This window comes from Myxocyprinus asiaticus, chromosome 6 (genome assembly GCF_019703515.2).
Source record: "Myxocyprinus asiaticus isolate MX2 ecotype Aquarium Trade chromosome 6, UBuf_Myxa_2, whole genome shotgun sequence".
NCBI classification, from domain to species: Eukaryota; Metazoa; Chordata; class Actinopteri; order Cypriniformes; family Catostomidae; genus Myxocyprinus; species Myxocyprinus asiaticus.
The window spans coordinates 37,864,143-37,883,046 of record NC_059349.1 but is presented as its reverse complement, the minus strand read 5'-3'; the positions used below and the strand labels follow the sequence as shown (position 1 = coordinate 37,883,046).

The 18,904-nt window shown below is 38.3% G+C and overlaps 1 protein-coding gene across 4 annotated transcripts in view; it reads left to right on the top strand.

The window, feature by feature from the left end:
* The first annotated feature begins 465 nt into the window (after positions 1-465).
* Positions 466-18,904, top strand: part of LOC127442220 (SLIT and NTRK-like protein 3) — a 62,565-nt gene continuing 44,126 nt past the window's right edge. The window contains exons 1-2 of one of the 4 annotated variants that reach the window (XM_051700086.1): positions 466-1,080; positions 3,848-7,175. In XM_051700086.1, coding sequence (XP_051556046.1) covers positions 3,872-6,517 — 2,646 coding nt within the window. In that variant the 5' untranslated portion in view covers positions 466-1,080; positions 3,848-3,871 and the 3' untranslated portion in view covers positions 6,518-7,175. Of the gene's footprint in view, positions 7,176-18,904 lie in introns of those variants that run through there. The other 3 variants (XM_051700088.1, XM_051700087.1, XM_051700089.1) reach the window with 3 other exon arrangements.

Here is an 18,904-nt window from a genome sequence, read left to right as displayed (position 1 = left end):
TAGTGGCTTGGGGTTTTTATAGGTGTACAGTTATTCTGACAGCATGCTTTAGTTGTAATGCCCATTCTAGGGAATGAGGCTTGGAGAATATTCCACAATGATAAGACATCTTATTTATTTATGTACATCATTGTCAAATGACAAACTCATTAGAGCAATTAACTGGTGATTTATTGGGATAATTAATCGGTTGCACGATAAATCAACACAAGTGAGCATCAAGTCAGCATTGTTCATTCTCCGTTCCAAATTAAGCCCAAGTATGAAACACCACATTGTTGTGCAATAGCAGATGGCGCTATGTTTCCATGGTAACCAAAATAAGGTTTCATTAAATTGTAAGGGCCATAGTACCATAAGGGATGACGAACAAGTCACCCAATAAGTATTCTCGCTCTAGGAACATTTGTAGTATTATTTAGTAATGCAGTAAAAAAAAAAAAAAAGTTAAACTGTCGCCTGTGTTAGGAATGAAGGGTACGGACAACATCAACTACTTTATTTCTTTAAATCTCCGAAGAATTTTACAAATGCTTTTCACGAGAGCGAGCGTAAAATCACGCCAATAAAGCCTCTCTAAATCTGAAATTGTGTGTCACGCGCGGGCGGCTGCGTTTATGTTATTCTCATCATCTCGCGCACATTTGGAGCGTTTCAAAGCGGTGCTACGTGTGCGCGCGCTCGGTGCAATGTATCTTATTTGGGAACCGAAAGAAGTCCGAGGTAGCGCCAACCTGTCATTTATTTTAACGACAACTTGCACACTTGCACCGGTTGAGTTTCTCTAGCTGTCACACAGAAGGTAACCGAAGATATTGCTCATCGTCAGTCCTCGCGCTGGTGCTGAACAGCCTTTGCTGTCTTCACTGTTGAGCGCTGGGGAGCGGACCTGCATCCTAAAGCAAACCTTTCTGAGACATTGCAGTCCTGTCACGACTCCGGCTCTCCTGTTTGCCTCAACCACGAGAGCGGAGAGGAGAAGAAGAGGAAGAAGTGTCTCAACGGTGGTAACATGGCAAGAACTAGCATCATTTAAAGTGGTCCATCTTCTGCTCTTTTAATTCCACTGCAGCAACCTGAGTGAGTAGCGCACATCTCTGCTCAGTTAATGCCGCTGATATGGATCCGGGCGCGGGCTGTGGTAAATCCAGACAAAGGGGAATGCTAATAGATTGCATTTTAGCGCAGTGGATTTCACTGTGTATTCATATGAATTATTTCTGTTACAGTTAGAGTGCAATCTAGTGACAAGGTTCGCTTAGCTAATGAAAATGTATTGTAACGGGCTCCATAAGTTCAGGTTTTTTCATGCAGTGCTTTAATGGTTTCCTCATGTCTGTATAGCATACCACACTTTGGGTCTATTCTGTTGAGAAAGGGATGTGATGATTTAGGTTGAATTTCAGTTAACTTAGTAGATATAGGCAATGTCTCATAATTACACAATCCATTTGCTTCTGAATTGCTCTTTTATGTTCTTCTCTTTTATATGAATTAAAAAATGAATATGAAAACAAAATCAAGTAGCATATGCAACATCATGAAAATTCTCTCTTTCTGTTAACCTAGAGATTTTGCTTGCTTGCATTCCTTAGGTTCATTCTTTCAATGACCTGTATGCACAGACTGTATACTGTAGCTACCCCATCACCAATCAATAGAACCGTGGTCTTATTAACATCACATTCCTAAGTGCCCTGCTGTGTACATTAGCTAATAGGTGCTCCTGGAGGAGGGGAGAAAGAAAATTTTTCCACGGAGGTCAAATTGATATTCGAGAGTCATTAGCTGATTTAGAAACTAAAGTGAAACCACCGGAGAAGCATGATGCCTTTAAATGGATTAGGTCACCGAGACATCACATCTTCACTCTCAATATCACTATGGTGAATGCAGCAGGCATACTTTAAAAGTCAATGGCGATGTCCGAAACCGAAGGAAGCTTTCTTGCTGCCCTGACAGTCAATGACTTCACAGGCAGTGTTTCAGACTGTCTTCTAAGGTACCATTACATCACATCTAATGATCTGAAAACTGAATATTTAATGACTGCGATGCATATTTCTTGATAAAACATGAACACGTTAAAGGTGCACTCTGTAATTCTAATCCAATACACTTTTTGTCAAATTCTGCAAAAATCTCCTCACAGTCTGCTAGCTGTCCGTTCTATGGGTGGGCTGGAAAAAAAATCTAATATATGTACACAGCCCTGGCTCTGTAAATGGGACAAAAACAAAGTGGACTGGACCAATCCACACAACACTACTCCAGTCAATCAGCAACGGGGTGGTTCTTTCACGTGCACAGGATGTGGGGTGGGGGCAGAGCATGAGGGAAATTCTTTTGAAGAGCAATGGCAAATCTGGCTGATGTGAACTTTCTAAACTCCAAGGAGGACAAATGGCTGAGAAACAGACCGAAAAGAAAAAAAAATCAGACAAATATAAACAAAAAAATAAGGATTATGATAAGTCGAGGGCTAGGAGCCGTGTCAACATCGGCGAGGCTTTTCAGTTTGCATGAATTTGGGGGGGCGGAGCTTCCAAAGGAGCACTGAAAGGAGTGGTGTGTTTATTTTGGCAGTTCGAATATCAACAGTGTTTCTCAGGAATCGCTGAGTGCACCTTTAAACTAATTTACTTCTTTCAACCGCTCCATCAGATGCCATTCTTATAATTACTGTACAACCACCCATTGAACCACAGGGACAGATTTGTGGGATATCGTAGGCAGTGAAAGATACATCTGTCCAGCCGTAAAAAAATATATCAGATGGTTGCATTTCGTGTACAAGGTGTCATGTAAACATTCGATTCAGTGATGCCTTCCTACCTCTGTATACTGCATGACAAGGCAGCATTTTTCAGGTTTTGGACACTGCCAGTCCACAAACATTAAAATACAGTTTCAAAAGCTACAAGACTCAAACATAATACATGTTAATATGATTTTAATGTGTTAAAATGAGGGATTTACTGGCATTAAGATGTTTACCAGATTACAGCGTTACCGACGTTAAGTTGTCATGACAATGAATCTGTAATATTGGATATAACTTCACACAGATAATGTTAGTAAGTACATTTATCACACTAAAATCATGTTAACACATATAACGTTTACATATTGTGGCTATATTAAAAAAAAAAAAAAAGTGTGTATTTTAATATTTATGGACTTCCATTGTTAGTGCCTTACTGTTATTGCAATGTTTTAGTTTTTTGTTTTGCTAAAGAGTAAAGATTTGTGGTTATGCCACAAATGCTGTCAGTGAAGCATAAGTATTGTTAAACTTGAAACATCCCTTTTAAGCTCTGCTGAATTTTGCTGATATTGTTAAAGGGATAGTTCACCCAAAAATGAAAATTCTCCCATAATTTACTCGCCCTCATGCCATCCAAGATTTGTATGGCTTCTTTATTCTCCTGGACACAAATGAAGATTTTTGGAAGAATATTTTAGCCGTATGTTAGTCTGAGTCACCATTCATTTTCATTGAGTCTTTTTTTCCCCAAAAACATGAATGGTGACTGAGGCTGTCATTCTGCCAAACATCTCCTTTTGTGTTCCATGGAAGAAAGAAAGTCATATAGGTTTGTAACATAAAGATTAATGTAAAAGGTAACATAATTCATGTTGACGTGAACTATCCTTTTGATTGTACCTATCCTTTGCAGTGAAAAGCTGCACTCAAAGCAACCAAATAAAAAAACATTGTCTTACAGTATAGATAGATGACGATCTCACCTATGCTCAATTGTTTAGTCAAAAGTCATCATTTGGATTGAACATTATTTCTCGTACTCCCTGTATTCGGTCACTAAAACTGTTGTATTTTTTTCAGTGCAGTGAAGGACCTCTTGAGGCTATGCACTTGCGTGCTTCTGGTAAAAGCATGTTGTGGGTTACACTGCTAAGCACAATTGCACTTGGATGGACGACTCCTATCCCTCTTCTTGATGACTCAGAGGAAATAGATGAGCCTTGCTTTGAGCCCTGCTACTGCGAGGTGAAAGAAGGCCTGTTTCATGTTCATTGTGACAGCAAAGGATTTACAAACATTAGCCAAGTCTCACAGACATGGCTTAGACCATTCAAGCTCTACCTGCAGAAAAACACTTTACGGAAGCTCTACTTCAACAGCTTTCTGCACTTGAACAATGCGATTGCCATTAATCTGGGCAATAATGCCTTGCAGGACATCCACGTTGGGGCTTTCAATGGTTTGGGCTCTCTGAAAAGATTGTACCTTCATGAAAACAAGCTGGAAGTGTTTCGAAATGACACATTTCTTGGACTGGAGAGTTTAGAGTACCTTCAGGCTGACTATAACGTTATCAAGAGAATAGACAGCGGAGCGTTCCGAAATCTTCACAAACTCAGAGTGCTCATCCTTAATGACAATTTAATACCTGTGCTGCCAGCTTTTCTTTTCAGATCTGTCTCTCTGACGCACCTTGACTTGAGAGGCAACAGACTAAAGACGCTGGCTTATAAAGGTATTTTGGAATATATTGGTCGCAGTCTTATGGAGATCCAGCTGGAGGAGAACCCTTGGAACTGTGTCTGTGAAATCATCCAGCTCCAGGCCTGGTTGGAGCGGATTCCATACACTGCAGTTGTCGGAGAGATCACATGTGAGTACCCCTTCCACCTCCACGGAAAGGATCTTAGAGAGATCAAACGCAGTGAGCTCTGTCCCATACTGAGTGAAGCAGAGATTGAGTCAATTCTAGGCATCCCCCACTTGCCAGTCTACACAGGGAGGGTGAGGCCTACAAAGCCTTCATCTATAGTCTCCCCCAATCAAAACACTGTTTCCTCTGTGGAACAAAGTGAAAGACCTCCAAAGCCAACAAAAAGACCAAGGCCCTCAAAGACACCACCAACACCACGTAGTGTGTTCCCTAATCAGCCACCTATAGCTGGATATCAGACAAGGCCACCTATACCAATCATTTGCCCCATTGGATGTACCTGTAATTTGCATATCAGTGACCTTGGTTTGACAGTCAACTGTAAGGAAAATGGGTTTCGGAACATTTCTGAATTAATGCCTCGACCCTTGAATGCTAAGAAGCTTTACTTAAGTGGAAATCTCATTCAGAGAATTTATAAGTCAGATTTTTGGAATTTTTCCAGTCTCGATTTATTGCACTTGGGTAACAATCAGATATTCTACGTCCAAGAGAGAGCTTTTGTTAATCTCCCTAATTTGAGAAGCCTTTACCTGAATGGTAATAACATTGAGAGCTTAACTCTTGATATGTTTCATGGGTTGCAGAACCTCCGGTTCTTGTATTTTGAATACAATGAAATAAGAGAAATTCAGCCAGCTGCCTTCAGTTTAATGCCGTCCCTGCAGCTAGTCTTTCTTAACAACAACCTCCTGCATATGCTGCCTGTGGGAGCATTCGCAGGTACTTCGCTCTCACGCCTGAACCTGCGCAACAACTACTTCCACTGCCTCCCAGTCAGCGGGGTTCTAGAACACCTGCATGCGGTCGTTCAGATCGACCTGAATCAGAACCCCTGGGACTGCTCCTGTGACATCATCCCTCTGAAAGAATGGCTGGACACACTAAGCTTAGTGGTCATAGTTGGAGAGGTAGTGTGTAAGACCCCAGAGCTGGTTGCAGGAAAAGATTTACGCTCTCTGAATTCTGAGGTGATTTGCCCTGAGCTTCGACAGTCCTCACTGTCTCCTGCTGAATCAGATAGTGCGCTTATCACAACGTATCCCGGGGTGGGGCCGCACCCGCCAAAAGGTGCCATACCCCTCTCCGTTCTCATTCTCAGCTTGCTGGTTCTGTTTGTGTCTGCCTTTTTTGCCGCTGCAGCTCTTTGTGCATATGCTCTTAAAAAGCGTGAAAAGCTACCCTTTAGGAAGCAAGGGGAAGTGGGCCTGGCAGGCATTCAGATGGAATGTGGAATATTCACTGAGCAGCCACCCACCTTACCTGAAACTCCTCCTTCCAATCACGTGTATGATAGCATTGGTGCTCCTTCACACATGTGCAGTATCCCTATTTATAAAACTGGCCAGGAGGAGTCAGGGCAGAAGCATCCATTCTCAGAGACAAAAGAGGGTGGATCACACTACAGAACACTTGTGGAGAAAGAAAAAGAGTGGACCATAGCAATCTCTAATTCCCCCATTAACACTATTGTCGGTGTTGGAACGCCATGTAGAGAGATTGCCGGCTTTCATGAAAATGGAATACTCTGCCCAACTGTCATTGATAGCCAAGGTCCCACCCCCAAGGTGGGATTAGTGGACAGTCTTTTTGGCACGACTTCCCAGTTTAGCAACCTGTCGGACAGACATACACACCCTCCCTCAGAGTACCCACATGCAAAACAGGATGCCAGACAAAAGCAAATGATCACAACCACTACAGGGACAAGGACAGGATGTCCTAATCAAACCCAAAGTGATTACCCTGAGCTGAGGGCTAGACTCAAAACAAAGATGGATTACATTGATATGCTGGAGAGGTCATATCAGTTCTAAGACATGTCAGATAAAAGACTGCACATCCAAAATGAAAATGGTAAGACGGCAAAATAATTAATGCAAGTTGCTCTGGAGGAAATCCCTCGTTCAGATTTTTTAAAGTGCCTTCAAAAGAGCAGCCAGCAATGTTGTAAATGAGTATTTTTGTATCACAGTTTTATTTATCTAAAATACATAGATTTACATAGTAAGGGAAAGGATCAACTGCTGTTTTGAGACATTGCAATGTTGGTAAACATCAGGAGCAAAGTGATATGTATGAATGCAGGGTGTGTGGTCTTGGCTTTTAACTTGTTTGCATTAAAAACTTCTGAGATATTTTTATTTAACTAAAAATTGTCCTTCAGCAATAGATACTGCAGTTATTGTATAACTGTAAAGTGCTTTGTTGAATCTGTATTTTCAAATTGAGTAGATTGTCTTTATTGGGACTTATTATGGACCAAGGTTAGGTCAAATCACGATAAAGGTGGGGAACTATTGATCATGTCCTTACATGATCTGTCTCACAAAGGCAAGGACAGATATGTGCATATATTTATTCTTAGAGTATAGTGTTGCAATTATTATTGTAAGACATCATGTTAAATCAGTGTATAATGATTATGCCTCTGGTTTATCCTTCCTTGAAAAAAATACCCATGAATTCAATAAAGGGTGCTAAACTAAATCAAGTCTTAACATTCTGCAAAATGCACCATAGTAACATAAGATATTTTGGGCTCTGCACACACACAGCACTGTATCAATGTGCTTACAGTACACTTTAAAAGAGATTCAAAAGAACAGAGTGTTTCAAAGACATCATATGTACAGTAATTAAAATGGCACACAACAGTGTGGAATTTGTAAGAAATGGCATGATATTGACAAATCGGTTTGTGAAAGAATCTCTCAGGTCACACAGACCTGGGGGACAGGAAGCGTAGAATATGTACAGCATTCTTGTTGCATCCTTTGCAGTCTCCAGTCCCTTGAGTGTCCATGGGAGGGCATCAGTTAGATACACCTATTCACCATGCATAAGCTGGCTTAACCTAGTTACTACGCAGCATTGCGTAAGGGAGGAAAATACGGGTTTGGCGTTATAAAAGCCTTGAATAAAGCCAAATCTGGAAAGAGATGAAACTGAATATTTATGAGTATTGAAGTCCTGTCACCCTACATTTTGACATTTTTCATTTTGTATTTCCTCATTTCATGATCTTGCTTCATAATTTCTCCTTTATTCTCCTCTCCTTGCTTGAAATGCAATAACAAACCTTCACTTAGATCCACTTTTATCCATTTAAACACTTGCATTCCCAAATCCACTTTACCACTCTGGTTCCTGCATCATTTCAGGTCTCTACTGTAATTCTGTAAACATTAAAGTGATGAAACCCCTGAAGTATGAAAGTGTGCGTAAGGCATAAAGAATGATAGTTTTAGCCGGTCCCAATATGGCTTTGCTATTGGTCCAGCTCTACTTGAAATTGGCCAGTCAATGAACTGAAAGTCCAAGGACACGTGTGTGTGAAAGGAGGATAATGTCAGAGCCCAAATTGGCTCTTATCGCACTACCCCTGTTTATTTTTGCTAATGTTGTACTTGGCAGATTCCATCCCTCACAGGCCATCCATCATTTACACAGTTGGACGTTTATAATGGCATTTCTGTCTCTGGCATCCAAACCTGCCTGTCAAAGAGAGTAGCTTCCTAACCACCTTTCCTCGGTGATAATCCACCAAGTTTTGTTCAAAGTATGAGGAGAGATAATCCTCTCAATGGCAATCCAGTAACCCTCATTATACACCTCTGCCGTCCAATCCCACAGACAGCCCGGCCAACTGCTCCTGTATGCAGAGAATATGATCACAGGGGCAGTCAGCTGCTCTGCTACATAGTGCTCATGTGCCTCGCCAAGACAAAGTGTCATTTAACCAAGAGAGCATGAGCAGAGAAAAATGAGCAAATGTGAAATGATAGCTTATGTTTAATGGTCGATGGAATCTAACTATCAGGCAGTTATTTTCTTTGATAGAATTGTGTTATTTTTTTTATTTATTTTTTTATGGCAATGCTTTCAACATAATGTGCCATCATTATGAGGTTAACAATGACTTCTGAAAAATGCTCTCAGAACAGTCAATTAACAAAACACTGTTATTTTGAATTCTGATCATGACATTTGGCGATGAATGTGACGACAGCATAATGCACGGCACCACAGATAATGTGTTCCCCACACGTAAATGAGCCACAAAGTACCTGCAGAATTTTCAATTGGAATACAATTAATCAACAAACGGTGTGTGCAGTTGCTCTCTGACATTTGCATTTTTACCGGAGACTGGCCTTTTCCTCCGGCTGTCACGCCTGTAATGTGTCTGCTCAGACATCCCGTCAAAACTCTTGCCCCTTGGGAAATTCAGGGACACCATGGTGCAGGCAGTTGTCATTTTACTTAGTTGAAATGTTGGACAGCTTGGACATGGTTCAACTGTTTTGCTGTCGTCAATGCTGTTCCTTCTCAAAATGTATCATCAAGCAGGAAAATTTCGAGAATTTTGTTCTAACTTGTGTATAGTTGGGTTTCTTTGTGTCAAGTGTCAGGAATGCTGTTGCCAAAGGCCCTTCTAATACTGAAAATACCTTTCTATACTGACCAATATTGCTGGGGTATTATGTTCAGTGATATTATTCTCTACATAGTGGTACTGTATGTGCTTTAACCTTTACCTATATTGAAGTTGTTTTTTTGAGAGAGAAAAGAAAAGGAATAAGAATGTGTTTGAAAAGGACAGGGAGGTCGAGAGAAGCTTTTTTTTTTTAAAGCTTCTTTAGAAGATAAAAGAACACCAAATCTGACTAAGCCCACTGGGAATCTGGAATTAAATTCCTCCTTTGTAGTTTAAAATTAAAAAGCCACAAAAAGATGTTAGATGTTAGCTCCCACAGTATACCTTTCATTTAACCAATTTACAGTATTTAGTATTTCTTTACTATACTATACTATATCAGAGATTATTTAGCAGAGACGGTCCACTTCTATTAATATGAATGGGAAAAATTGGAACACCCAACAGTCAACGGATGTAGAAAGGATGTCTCGCCTTACAGGTAAAATAGCCAATCACCTTTTAGATACAGACATCGCCTGTTAATCAATTCGAGAATGCGCATGCGCATTAGCTTTACAAGCCAGGAAAATTTAGCTTTTTAGCATAATCTGAGGAAAAGAAGCACAATTTATGATTCCAGTGTTGTCAGATTTTACTACTGATTTGAAATACGTTCTTTGATCATAATCTTGACCAACCATTTTGGATGTATCTGACTTTCCCTGTTGTAGGAGATAGGTGCTGCACTTGTATGCCGCTTGTTTACATAGAAAAATAGCTGCCCGAGAGCATTCCAAAGATGACCCTTCTTGAATTAAACAGCGGAATCTTCTACGTGGAAGGGACCAAAAATGTCTTGTCTCTCAACAATCAAAGAAAAAGATTTTTTTTTTCTTTTTTCTTTTTTCACAACAAAGAATAGAGAAAAAATTACAAATATTTTGGCTGAAGTAAGAAACTGTGCTGTCACCACTATGGTTAAAGGGAGATCGATATACACTGGGGAAAAAAGGATTTTGTAGTTAAGTAAATATAGCAGAAAAGATTAAGTACTTTCTACATTAAATAAGTTAAAGGATGAACTTGAAATTATTAAGAATATTTCCATTTAAATGTAAAAAATGTATGCTCTAGCTTATAAGTAAATATTATTTTGGATTGTTTGCTATTTTTACAATGTGTCATTTTGCATTAATCCTAAAGTAGAAAACCTTGTTATATTTATTAAATTTCACTGGTAAATACAATAAGTAAATTTTACTCAACTTTACTCATGGTGTTCCCAGCATGCACTAGGCTTGCATAATTAATGAACTTGCATGATTTCACTGTTTGCAAGTTTATTTACACTGTTTGTACTGTTAATTTTGTAACATTACGTTTGGTAACTTCTTGTTTTGTGCAGTATTAAGTTCATTTTCTACTCAAAATTACCTGTTCATGATCAAAAAAAAAAAAGAAAAATTATCTGTTGATTGTCACCATCATGGTGCTTTGTCCACCAAGTTTTGAGTTCTGCGTGCACAGCCTTGTATCTTTCAAAATTCACAACCTGACATGTTATAATGAGATGTTTATTTAAATTTTACTAAGTTTATTAAAGTACCATGTATATTTATACATATTTGTAAGTTACTGAATTAAGTAAAATTTGTAAGTTAAATTTACTCCGTCACTTTAATCAATACTATGTCATAAAGTTAAGTAGATTTTACTTTTATAGTTTTATACCATTAAGATTTACTTCAAAAAACTTTGTGCAAAAACTTGCACAATAAAAATTAAGTAAATCTTACTAGTCATTTCCCCCCCCAGTGTATTCAGTGAGCACACTGTAACAGTTTTTCACATTTATTCACTGGTACTTTCATACACACAGTCACCTAAAGAGCTTAAAACATGCTAAATTTGCAATTTGAAAATATGCGGAGTTTGGGCTTTATTTAATTTAGTGATTCATATGTTTGTTGATTTCAAGTAACAACAAGTCCTAATTTCCCCATTGCCGTCACACTCTTGTCATTTTCACATTGACCCCTGCATTGTCAGATCGGCTCACAAACCTTGACTGAATGATAGACTGTGCTTCCAAGTGAAGGAAATGCTTAGGAAATATTGCCTCACAACATGAACTGTTGTGAACTTCTCTAAGTGTAGCTGGTGCAAGAACAGGCTTGTGTTTTGTATGCTGTATGGGTTCAATACTCTGTTTGAAGCAGCTCTGACACCATGCTGAGAGCTTTGTCTTGGGAAAAGAGAGGAGGATGCTGTCAAACCAGATCTTTTGTTTCACCTCCCTACTTTTCTTTCTTCATCTGGAATTAAACTCTGTCAGAAAGGAGAAAAGTTGAGTTTTAGTGTCTGAAGAGTGACTTTAATGCCCAGTTCTTCTTTTTATATAGCAAGTAGTCGTGTACCTACTGTTATTTGCTGTCCGTGGTGCTAATTTTCTGCAGTATTCTGTGCTATGGTGTGCATCTTTTTGCAGTGTGCTGTTTCCTGCAGTGGGAGCTGTTTTTGTGCATTTGAGGATGAATCTAGAATCTGGTACACTGTGATGCAGCCATCAGCACTGTCTCTTCAGTCCGCCATCTGCTGTAGTTTTTGGACATTTATGGAAGATCTGTCAGTGTAATTGTGTGTTTGTCCTGGCTGGGAGGGCATTGATCTGACCCACAGCATATAAGAGTGTGTAGCAGTCACTGTCTGTGCTCAGTATTTGCATGTTTCCATTAAGAAATCATGATCATTGTGCAAGGGTGAGGAAAAAAGGAAAACAAAGCAAATTATGTGTCTGTTTGTTTATTTTAATGGTTTGAAAGTACACGTAATGCTTTTTTTTCTGTGAAATCTGCCAAAGGATTTATATGGGGTATAGCTATAAAGAAGAGGCTTCTTGGAACTTTAGACAGCTTTAGCATGCTTTAAAATGGGGCTTTATTTTTAATTAGACTAATCCGGTATCCTCAATAGAGACTTTTGCTGATCATGTTATTGCCAGCAGCATGTTTTCTTGAAAATATTTATCACCTGGCAAATTCCTTAACAATATAAAGAGAGGAAGAAACAAAGACACACACACACACACACACACACACACACCCAAATAACAAGATGTTTTTTTAAAAATGCTGAAGTTTACAGGCGTTTATGCCTGTGTCAGATTGAGCTGCTTTGGGCAGGTGGGAACTAAATATGAAAAAAAAAAAAAAACATTTGAACAGAAAGAATAAAGCAGAAAATCTCAAATGGATCACAGACAAAAGAAGCTCCTTTTTGCTTATATGTCCTATTTAAACACACGTAATTTATGCACTTATGGAATTGATTTTCATAGTGTAACACTAGTTTCTACATTTAGCTAATTACAAGAGATTCTGTTGAGATAGATAAGACCGGAAATTTTCTTAATTATTGTTTTCCAGACTTATGACAGAAATACTTTTGCAATCAAATGTTTGATGAAAAGCGACCTGAAGCTATGGTGTGTTTCTGCATGATAAGGCATAATAACAAATACAATAATCAGGCAGGTTTTTAATTTTACACTGGATGCCACAATAGGATTACAAAGAGAGGATAATTACTTTTGTGCCCTACCACCTTACAAGATTCAGAAATGATATCTAAGAATATGCCATTTCCATCTCTATTTTAGTCAGTCCCGAAGCAATCAAAATAACTGTAGAGAGACACATCCACACGCTGTAACTTTTTTTCTATTCCCTCCATCTTCCTTCATTTAAATGAGAGTGCTGACCCCATTAGATAAAAAATAGAAGAGGGGACAGACTGCATTCATTTTAAGAAGAGTGATTAATTACAGATGTTACAGAGACAATGAAATATAGATCATACCGACTGGGACTCTAGCCGGGTTTACTCAGTGTCAGGCTCTTCCAATTTTGATCAGAGGGAGAGAAATTCATCGCCAAGCTATTTGGCACGGGTTTCGGGATCATTAACATTCTCTTCAAAGGCATGCAAAAAAGCATGCAGCAAACAAAAATTCTACCCCAAAAGAGAGAAGGAGCACTATGACTTATTATGACATGCTGTGATATATTTATGTCGAGAGATATTTTGTTTTTGCAGAGTGTTGCAACTCATATTGCACTCATGGCTTGTGTAAATGGTGTTCTAAAAGGAGCTCTCTAAACCAAATCCGAATGAAAATTTGCTTCGGCCGACAGATGTAGAGAGCAAACGAAATGGAAAGGAGAGGATGTGCTGAGGAAAAGCCGAGAGAAGATAAACTTTGGATGGCTGAGATAAAGGACAGATCATTAGTCAGGGCTCTTAATATAACTGCAGGAACAGGAGAACATGGCACTGTCAACTTTTGGAGATTCTATTTCCAATTTATGTGTACAGATTTCACAGCTAGCTGTAGAAATGGAACCTCTAGCTACGTTAATGAAATATTAAGAAACTTGTGTATGTTTGCATGCCTTATCCTGACAACATGGATCAGGTCTGCATTAAATAAATGTCAGAGGAAACATCTGGTAAAAAAGCATCACATTATGACAAAATATCAAAGGAATAGTTCACCCCAAAAAATGATAATTCTCTCATCATATTTTCACTTTTATGGCGTCTCGTACTTGTTTCTTCTATAGAACACAAAGGATGATTTTTGAAGGATATTATGATAAAGGTAATCCATATCACTCGAGTGGTTTAGTCCATGTCTTCTGAAGCGATATGATCTTATGCATCATTTGAAAACCAATACCTCATAGGGTGTTGGACTTTGGACTCGGAGACCCAGCCTTGAGTCCAGATACGGGTGCTCAATTGAAAATGAATTGAAAGTGCCATTGAAGTGACACAAAATGACATGGTTGCTTCAGTAAATGTGCTTTTAATATTGAATTTGCTTTTAAAACACTGTCGGTTAGGTTTAGGTGTTGATTTAGGGTAAGGACGTCTGTTTTGTTGTTATTTTTCTAACACTATTGGTTAGGTTTAGGTTAAAGTTTTAGGTTAGGGAGATATGTTTTACTCTTTAAAACATCCATCTAATCTAATCTAATCTAATATAATATACCTTAAAAACCTTGTCTGATTACAACATCATTTCACTCTCTTTTGGCGCCCCCCGCTGGACATTTCCCTGGGAAACTGCTGCCAAACGTGTAATGATGCATGTAATTTTGGTATGCAAAAATGTTGACATTGTCACGTAAATTTCATGAAATCAGTCTCCTTGGTGAGATCATGAGAGAAGCTTGATTACACTTTCTCTTGCTTGGTGTACATGTTATGCTGGCTTTATGACATTTTTGGAGCTTGAAAGTTTTCAAGCTTTCCCACTTGCATTGAATGGACAAATGCGCATTATAATATCCTTCAAAAATCTTGCTTTGTGTTCTGTAGAAGAAAGAAAGTCATATGAGTTTGAGACAGCATTAAAGTGAGTAAATGATGAGGGAATTATCATATTTGGGTGAACTATCCCTTTATATAGTGAAAGACACATATTTAGCTGGTTATCAGAGATAGGTGGCAACAGTGTTCTGTTAAGACATAACACACACACACACACACACACACACACACACACACACACACACGCACGCTAGTTTTAATGTGGACACTTAAAACTAGCTCCTTGCCCAGCTTGTTTAAATGCACATTGTCAAATACAAAATCCAAGTCTGATATAAAAAAATTTTTTTGTTTTGTTTTATTAAGCATGGTTTACTGGAAAACACTGCACTTCAAACAACTCTGAGAAGCCCCAAGTGATATCTGATATGAATGATTGTTTTAGAGGAAACAAGAAGGTTATTTTTCTACTTGCAAAACATTCTGTCAGAATACATGCCAAATTCTGACCCATACTGCTAAACATTATGCATAACTAATAAAATTCTAATACACAAAAAGAAAAAGAAAACTATTTGTGGGTTTTCTTTATGAGAAAGGATTAACAGTGGGTTGAGTTTAGCATTAAGACTGATCTGCTTTTGTAATACACTATAAAAAAAAATTAAACCTTAAAATGTCAAGGATTACACAATCATTTTTAAGTGAATTATGGCCTACTACTATAAATTCGAATGACAGTACTATACTGGAATTATGGATTAAAACATTAATTCTCTAAGTATCCAGTATAATAATACCAGTGGATCTGGCCCTGTAATTTATTTTGCAAGCCTAGTTTAAATTCAAAGCACCATGCAATCCAAGAGTACAGTGGAGTGAGCAGGAATGGTAAAGTACTGCATTAATACGTATGAATTCTTATGTTGATGACTGCAGAATGCTGATGATGGTTTGATGGTGTCAAGGGATGAGCTTGCATTATGACTTAGACTTCATAATGAGAGTGAGCAGATTCTCCACTCATTAGTAGTGAAAGGAAATTTGGTTCAGGGGCAAAAAAAAAATGTGCACAAGCTTGTTCCTTAATACTCAAATAAAACCTTAATGATTTCCTCAGTTGTAATGAATGGGTACTTCTTTGCAGCCAGAGTTTAGCGGCTTTCATTATGAGTCTTTTTTACATTTCCTCCAAGCAGGGTGGGTCTCAATTCCAGAACGGTTCGTTTTTCAGAGCCCAGTGTCTTTAGAGAGTCTTCTCCACTCTAAGGCTTGCTGCCAACTGTCTCTTAACTCTGACTGCTGGAATAACACCTTCACTGTATCAATTATTCCAGTCTATTTCCCAGCCTGACAGTTGCCATTATCCTATCAGATGCCATCGCTGTCATTGAAATTGAGCCAAGGCGGAAGCGTTTGTCTACCTGGGAATTTGCGCCTGTTCATCCCTAACATGGAATGGATGCACAGATGTCACATTAAAATGATGGCTCGTCTTTTGCACAACCCACATGTTCTATAGCCCATCTAGCTACACAGACCCCCATAATAATTTGGCAAGCTTTAACATTGTATAGACTCTTGAAGACTTGGAGGAGGTGTCAGATGGCCAAATTGATTTACTTTCAGTAAGGTGCACACATTGTGTGCTTTGCATTAAATTCCAATTATTTTTGAACTGTTTAGATTTGAGAGAGCAGCTCTTCACCCGGCAATGCGTTCATATGATTGCTCATTTAAAAAAAAAAAAAAAAAGATTCTGTGAATAAGGGAAATCTGTTTGATTTCAGCCAGGTGGATTCTAGGAATTTGTTGGGACCAGATAAATTATATGTGACTGTTTTTCCAAAAGGTAGTTTTGCATATGATTGAAATTCCATTAAGATCAATTATAAAAGGCGCTGCAAAGTGAATAGTTATTTTACTGCTAATATTGGCCTATAGTTATGAAATTATCAAGCCATCAAATATGTGAGTGCAAGTGAGTCTGCAAGTGTGTGTGTGTGTGTTTGAGCAGGACTGACCTTGGCTAGAGCACCTGAAAGGGAAAATGACAGTGGCAGCTGTATGATATGCAGCGGTGCTGTCTTTTGCAGTCTCTTATTTAGGCCTAGTCCCCAAAGTCATTTGCAAGGATAATTAGAGAGGTACATGAATTGTATCTGCAGAGCTTCTCTCCCCGTGCTTAATAAAATATGAAGTTTTTAATGACAGTGTGAGGTTATGCACCATTCATTATTCATCACATTATGTAACCTTTATGTAAGTCCTTAATTAATAAGGACTTCGGTAAGTTTGAGGAATAGAATTGAAAGGTTTCACAGCTGTTTTTGATGTGGGTTCTGATTCAGAGTGGGACAGCCCTATGGAAATCCAGTTTTGAAGATGAGCAAACATGAGCAAACAGTCCTAGTGTATAACCATATCATACATGAAAATGAAGAGATTAATCATTAAGTGGTTTTTGTTCATGTGCTAGATACATAATCTGTTTCACACAGAAAGAGATTATTGTTGTACTTCAGTCATGTTTCAAAGCATTGCATGCCTACCTGGTTAGCAGATGTCATGGCTATGGAGATAGAGGTAGGGCAAATTTCCATTTCCCTGAAAACAACACACAGAGAGCATGTTGTTTTAAGGGAATTAACCTTTGATGTTAATGAGGCACATTTCCAAAGCACATTTCAGCAGTCATATCTGAACTCTCCATTGCACACTATCAGCTACCATCAGTTGCCGCAAAGCAAACTGTTTTCTCAATATCTCTCTCTCCGCAAGGCCACTAGCCAGGTTTTGTGTCCCATAAGACCAAGAGGGAAGAGTTCACTGAATTATGGATGTTTTACAGTGCTAGGAATTCTGTTGAAATCTTCTGTAAATAAGCTTTAAATCAATGCAGTGTCAACGCAGATAACCTCACGACCACTGAAATGCGGCCAAAAACTCTGCAAGCGCGACATTAAAGAAAGAATATGAGGGCAATTTTGCAGACAATGCAGCACTAGAAGTAAAACAAAAATGCTTAAGCTAGTTGTTTGTTTAGGATATTTGTTGAGCAACAATTAAACCATGACTAGGATTATTAAAAAGATTTAAAGAAAGAAAATTAAATGAGGTACAACCGGTTGAAACTTTAGCACAGTGTAATTAAGACTTCCCTGCATTCCAACTGAGCAAAGAGGGGAGCGCATGGCCACCGCATTGCCAACGCGCAATTTGGTTGAATATGCTTAAAAGGGATAGTTCACTCATCATTTACTCACCCTCATAAAAATACAAGTCAGGGCATAAATATTTCCCCAATTGTCCACACGAATACTTCTCACTTAAATAAATTCAAATAGTTTTTACAAATACGTATCTATCAAGTTCTTGATTTAATTTGCATCAAAACATTTGTGAATGTTGTTACAGTTATTTACGTTGAAAATGCATTTGCAAATTGTCATGTGTGTTGATCGCTATGGATCTGTGTGCGGCTTTAGGAAGTCCTCTTTAGCAATCACGTTGAGCTTTTAATCCACCAATCATAACACGCCTTGCTGAACGTTCGATCATGGTTTAGTGTTTCCCCTTTACCACAGTTACTCATTCATTCGTTCGAGAACAACAGGGAGTAATATCTATTAGATTTGGCTATTTTAACAACAAAAAACATGACGAAAAGCTTTTGTGTAGTTTTTTGCACTTCAGACAAAGCAATAAAACCCGGAACTGATTTTGTAATTATTATTTTGAATCGCATTTCAACCATATAGAAGCGTAAAGAAGAGCGCTGTGGCTGCAATCGACCAAATGCTGGATACGTGGTTTAGTGTGTTTGAGAAACACTTGAGGGGATTCAAGACTAAATCAATCATCATATCATCACAACAGTGGTTCCAGCAGAGACATAATGATGAGTTAACACCAGAGCACAAGACAAGATACCTGAGAAAACTTGACATGATCGGAGTGGAGTGCTGCTTATATTGGTCTTCACACTTCAATCATTATCAGTCTTCTCAGGGGATATTGTGCTTACCGTTCAAGTACAGTTGCTGTAAATGTTTAGGTGCACAGTACTGTATGAATGTATACACATCTCCATTAGCACTGTATTTACTGCCAAACAAAGTACTTATTAAGAAGAAACAATAATGAAAAATGCTTATGATTGTAGGATTAATTATTATTACATTGCATTTTACTGCATATTTCTTGTTTAATAAAATTGATTTCATCCCCATAATTATTGAATTCCCCTTCGTGTTTTTTTATATATATATATATAGTTTTATTCTATGTGTACTATTTTAACCTTACCAAAGCTTACTTACATTGTCCGCTGAGGCTGTAAATTGTCAAATAAAAATAATTAAAGGTCTTCCATTGAAATCGCATCAGCCATATCACTGGTTTCATCTTTTTTTTTATTTATTTTTATTTTTTTTATTAACATTTT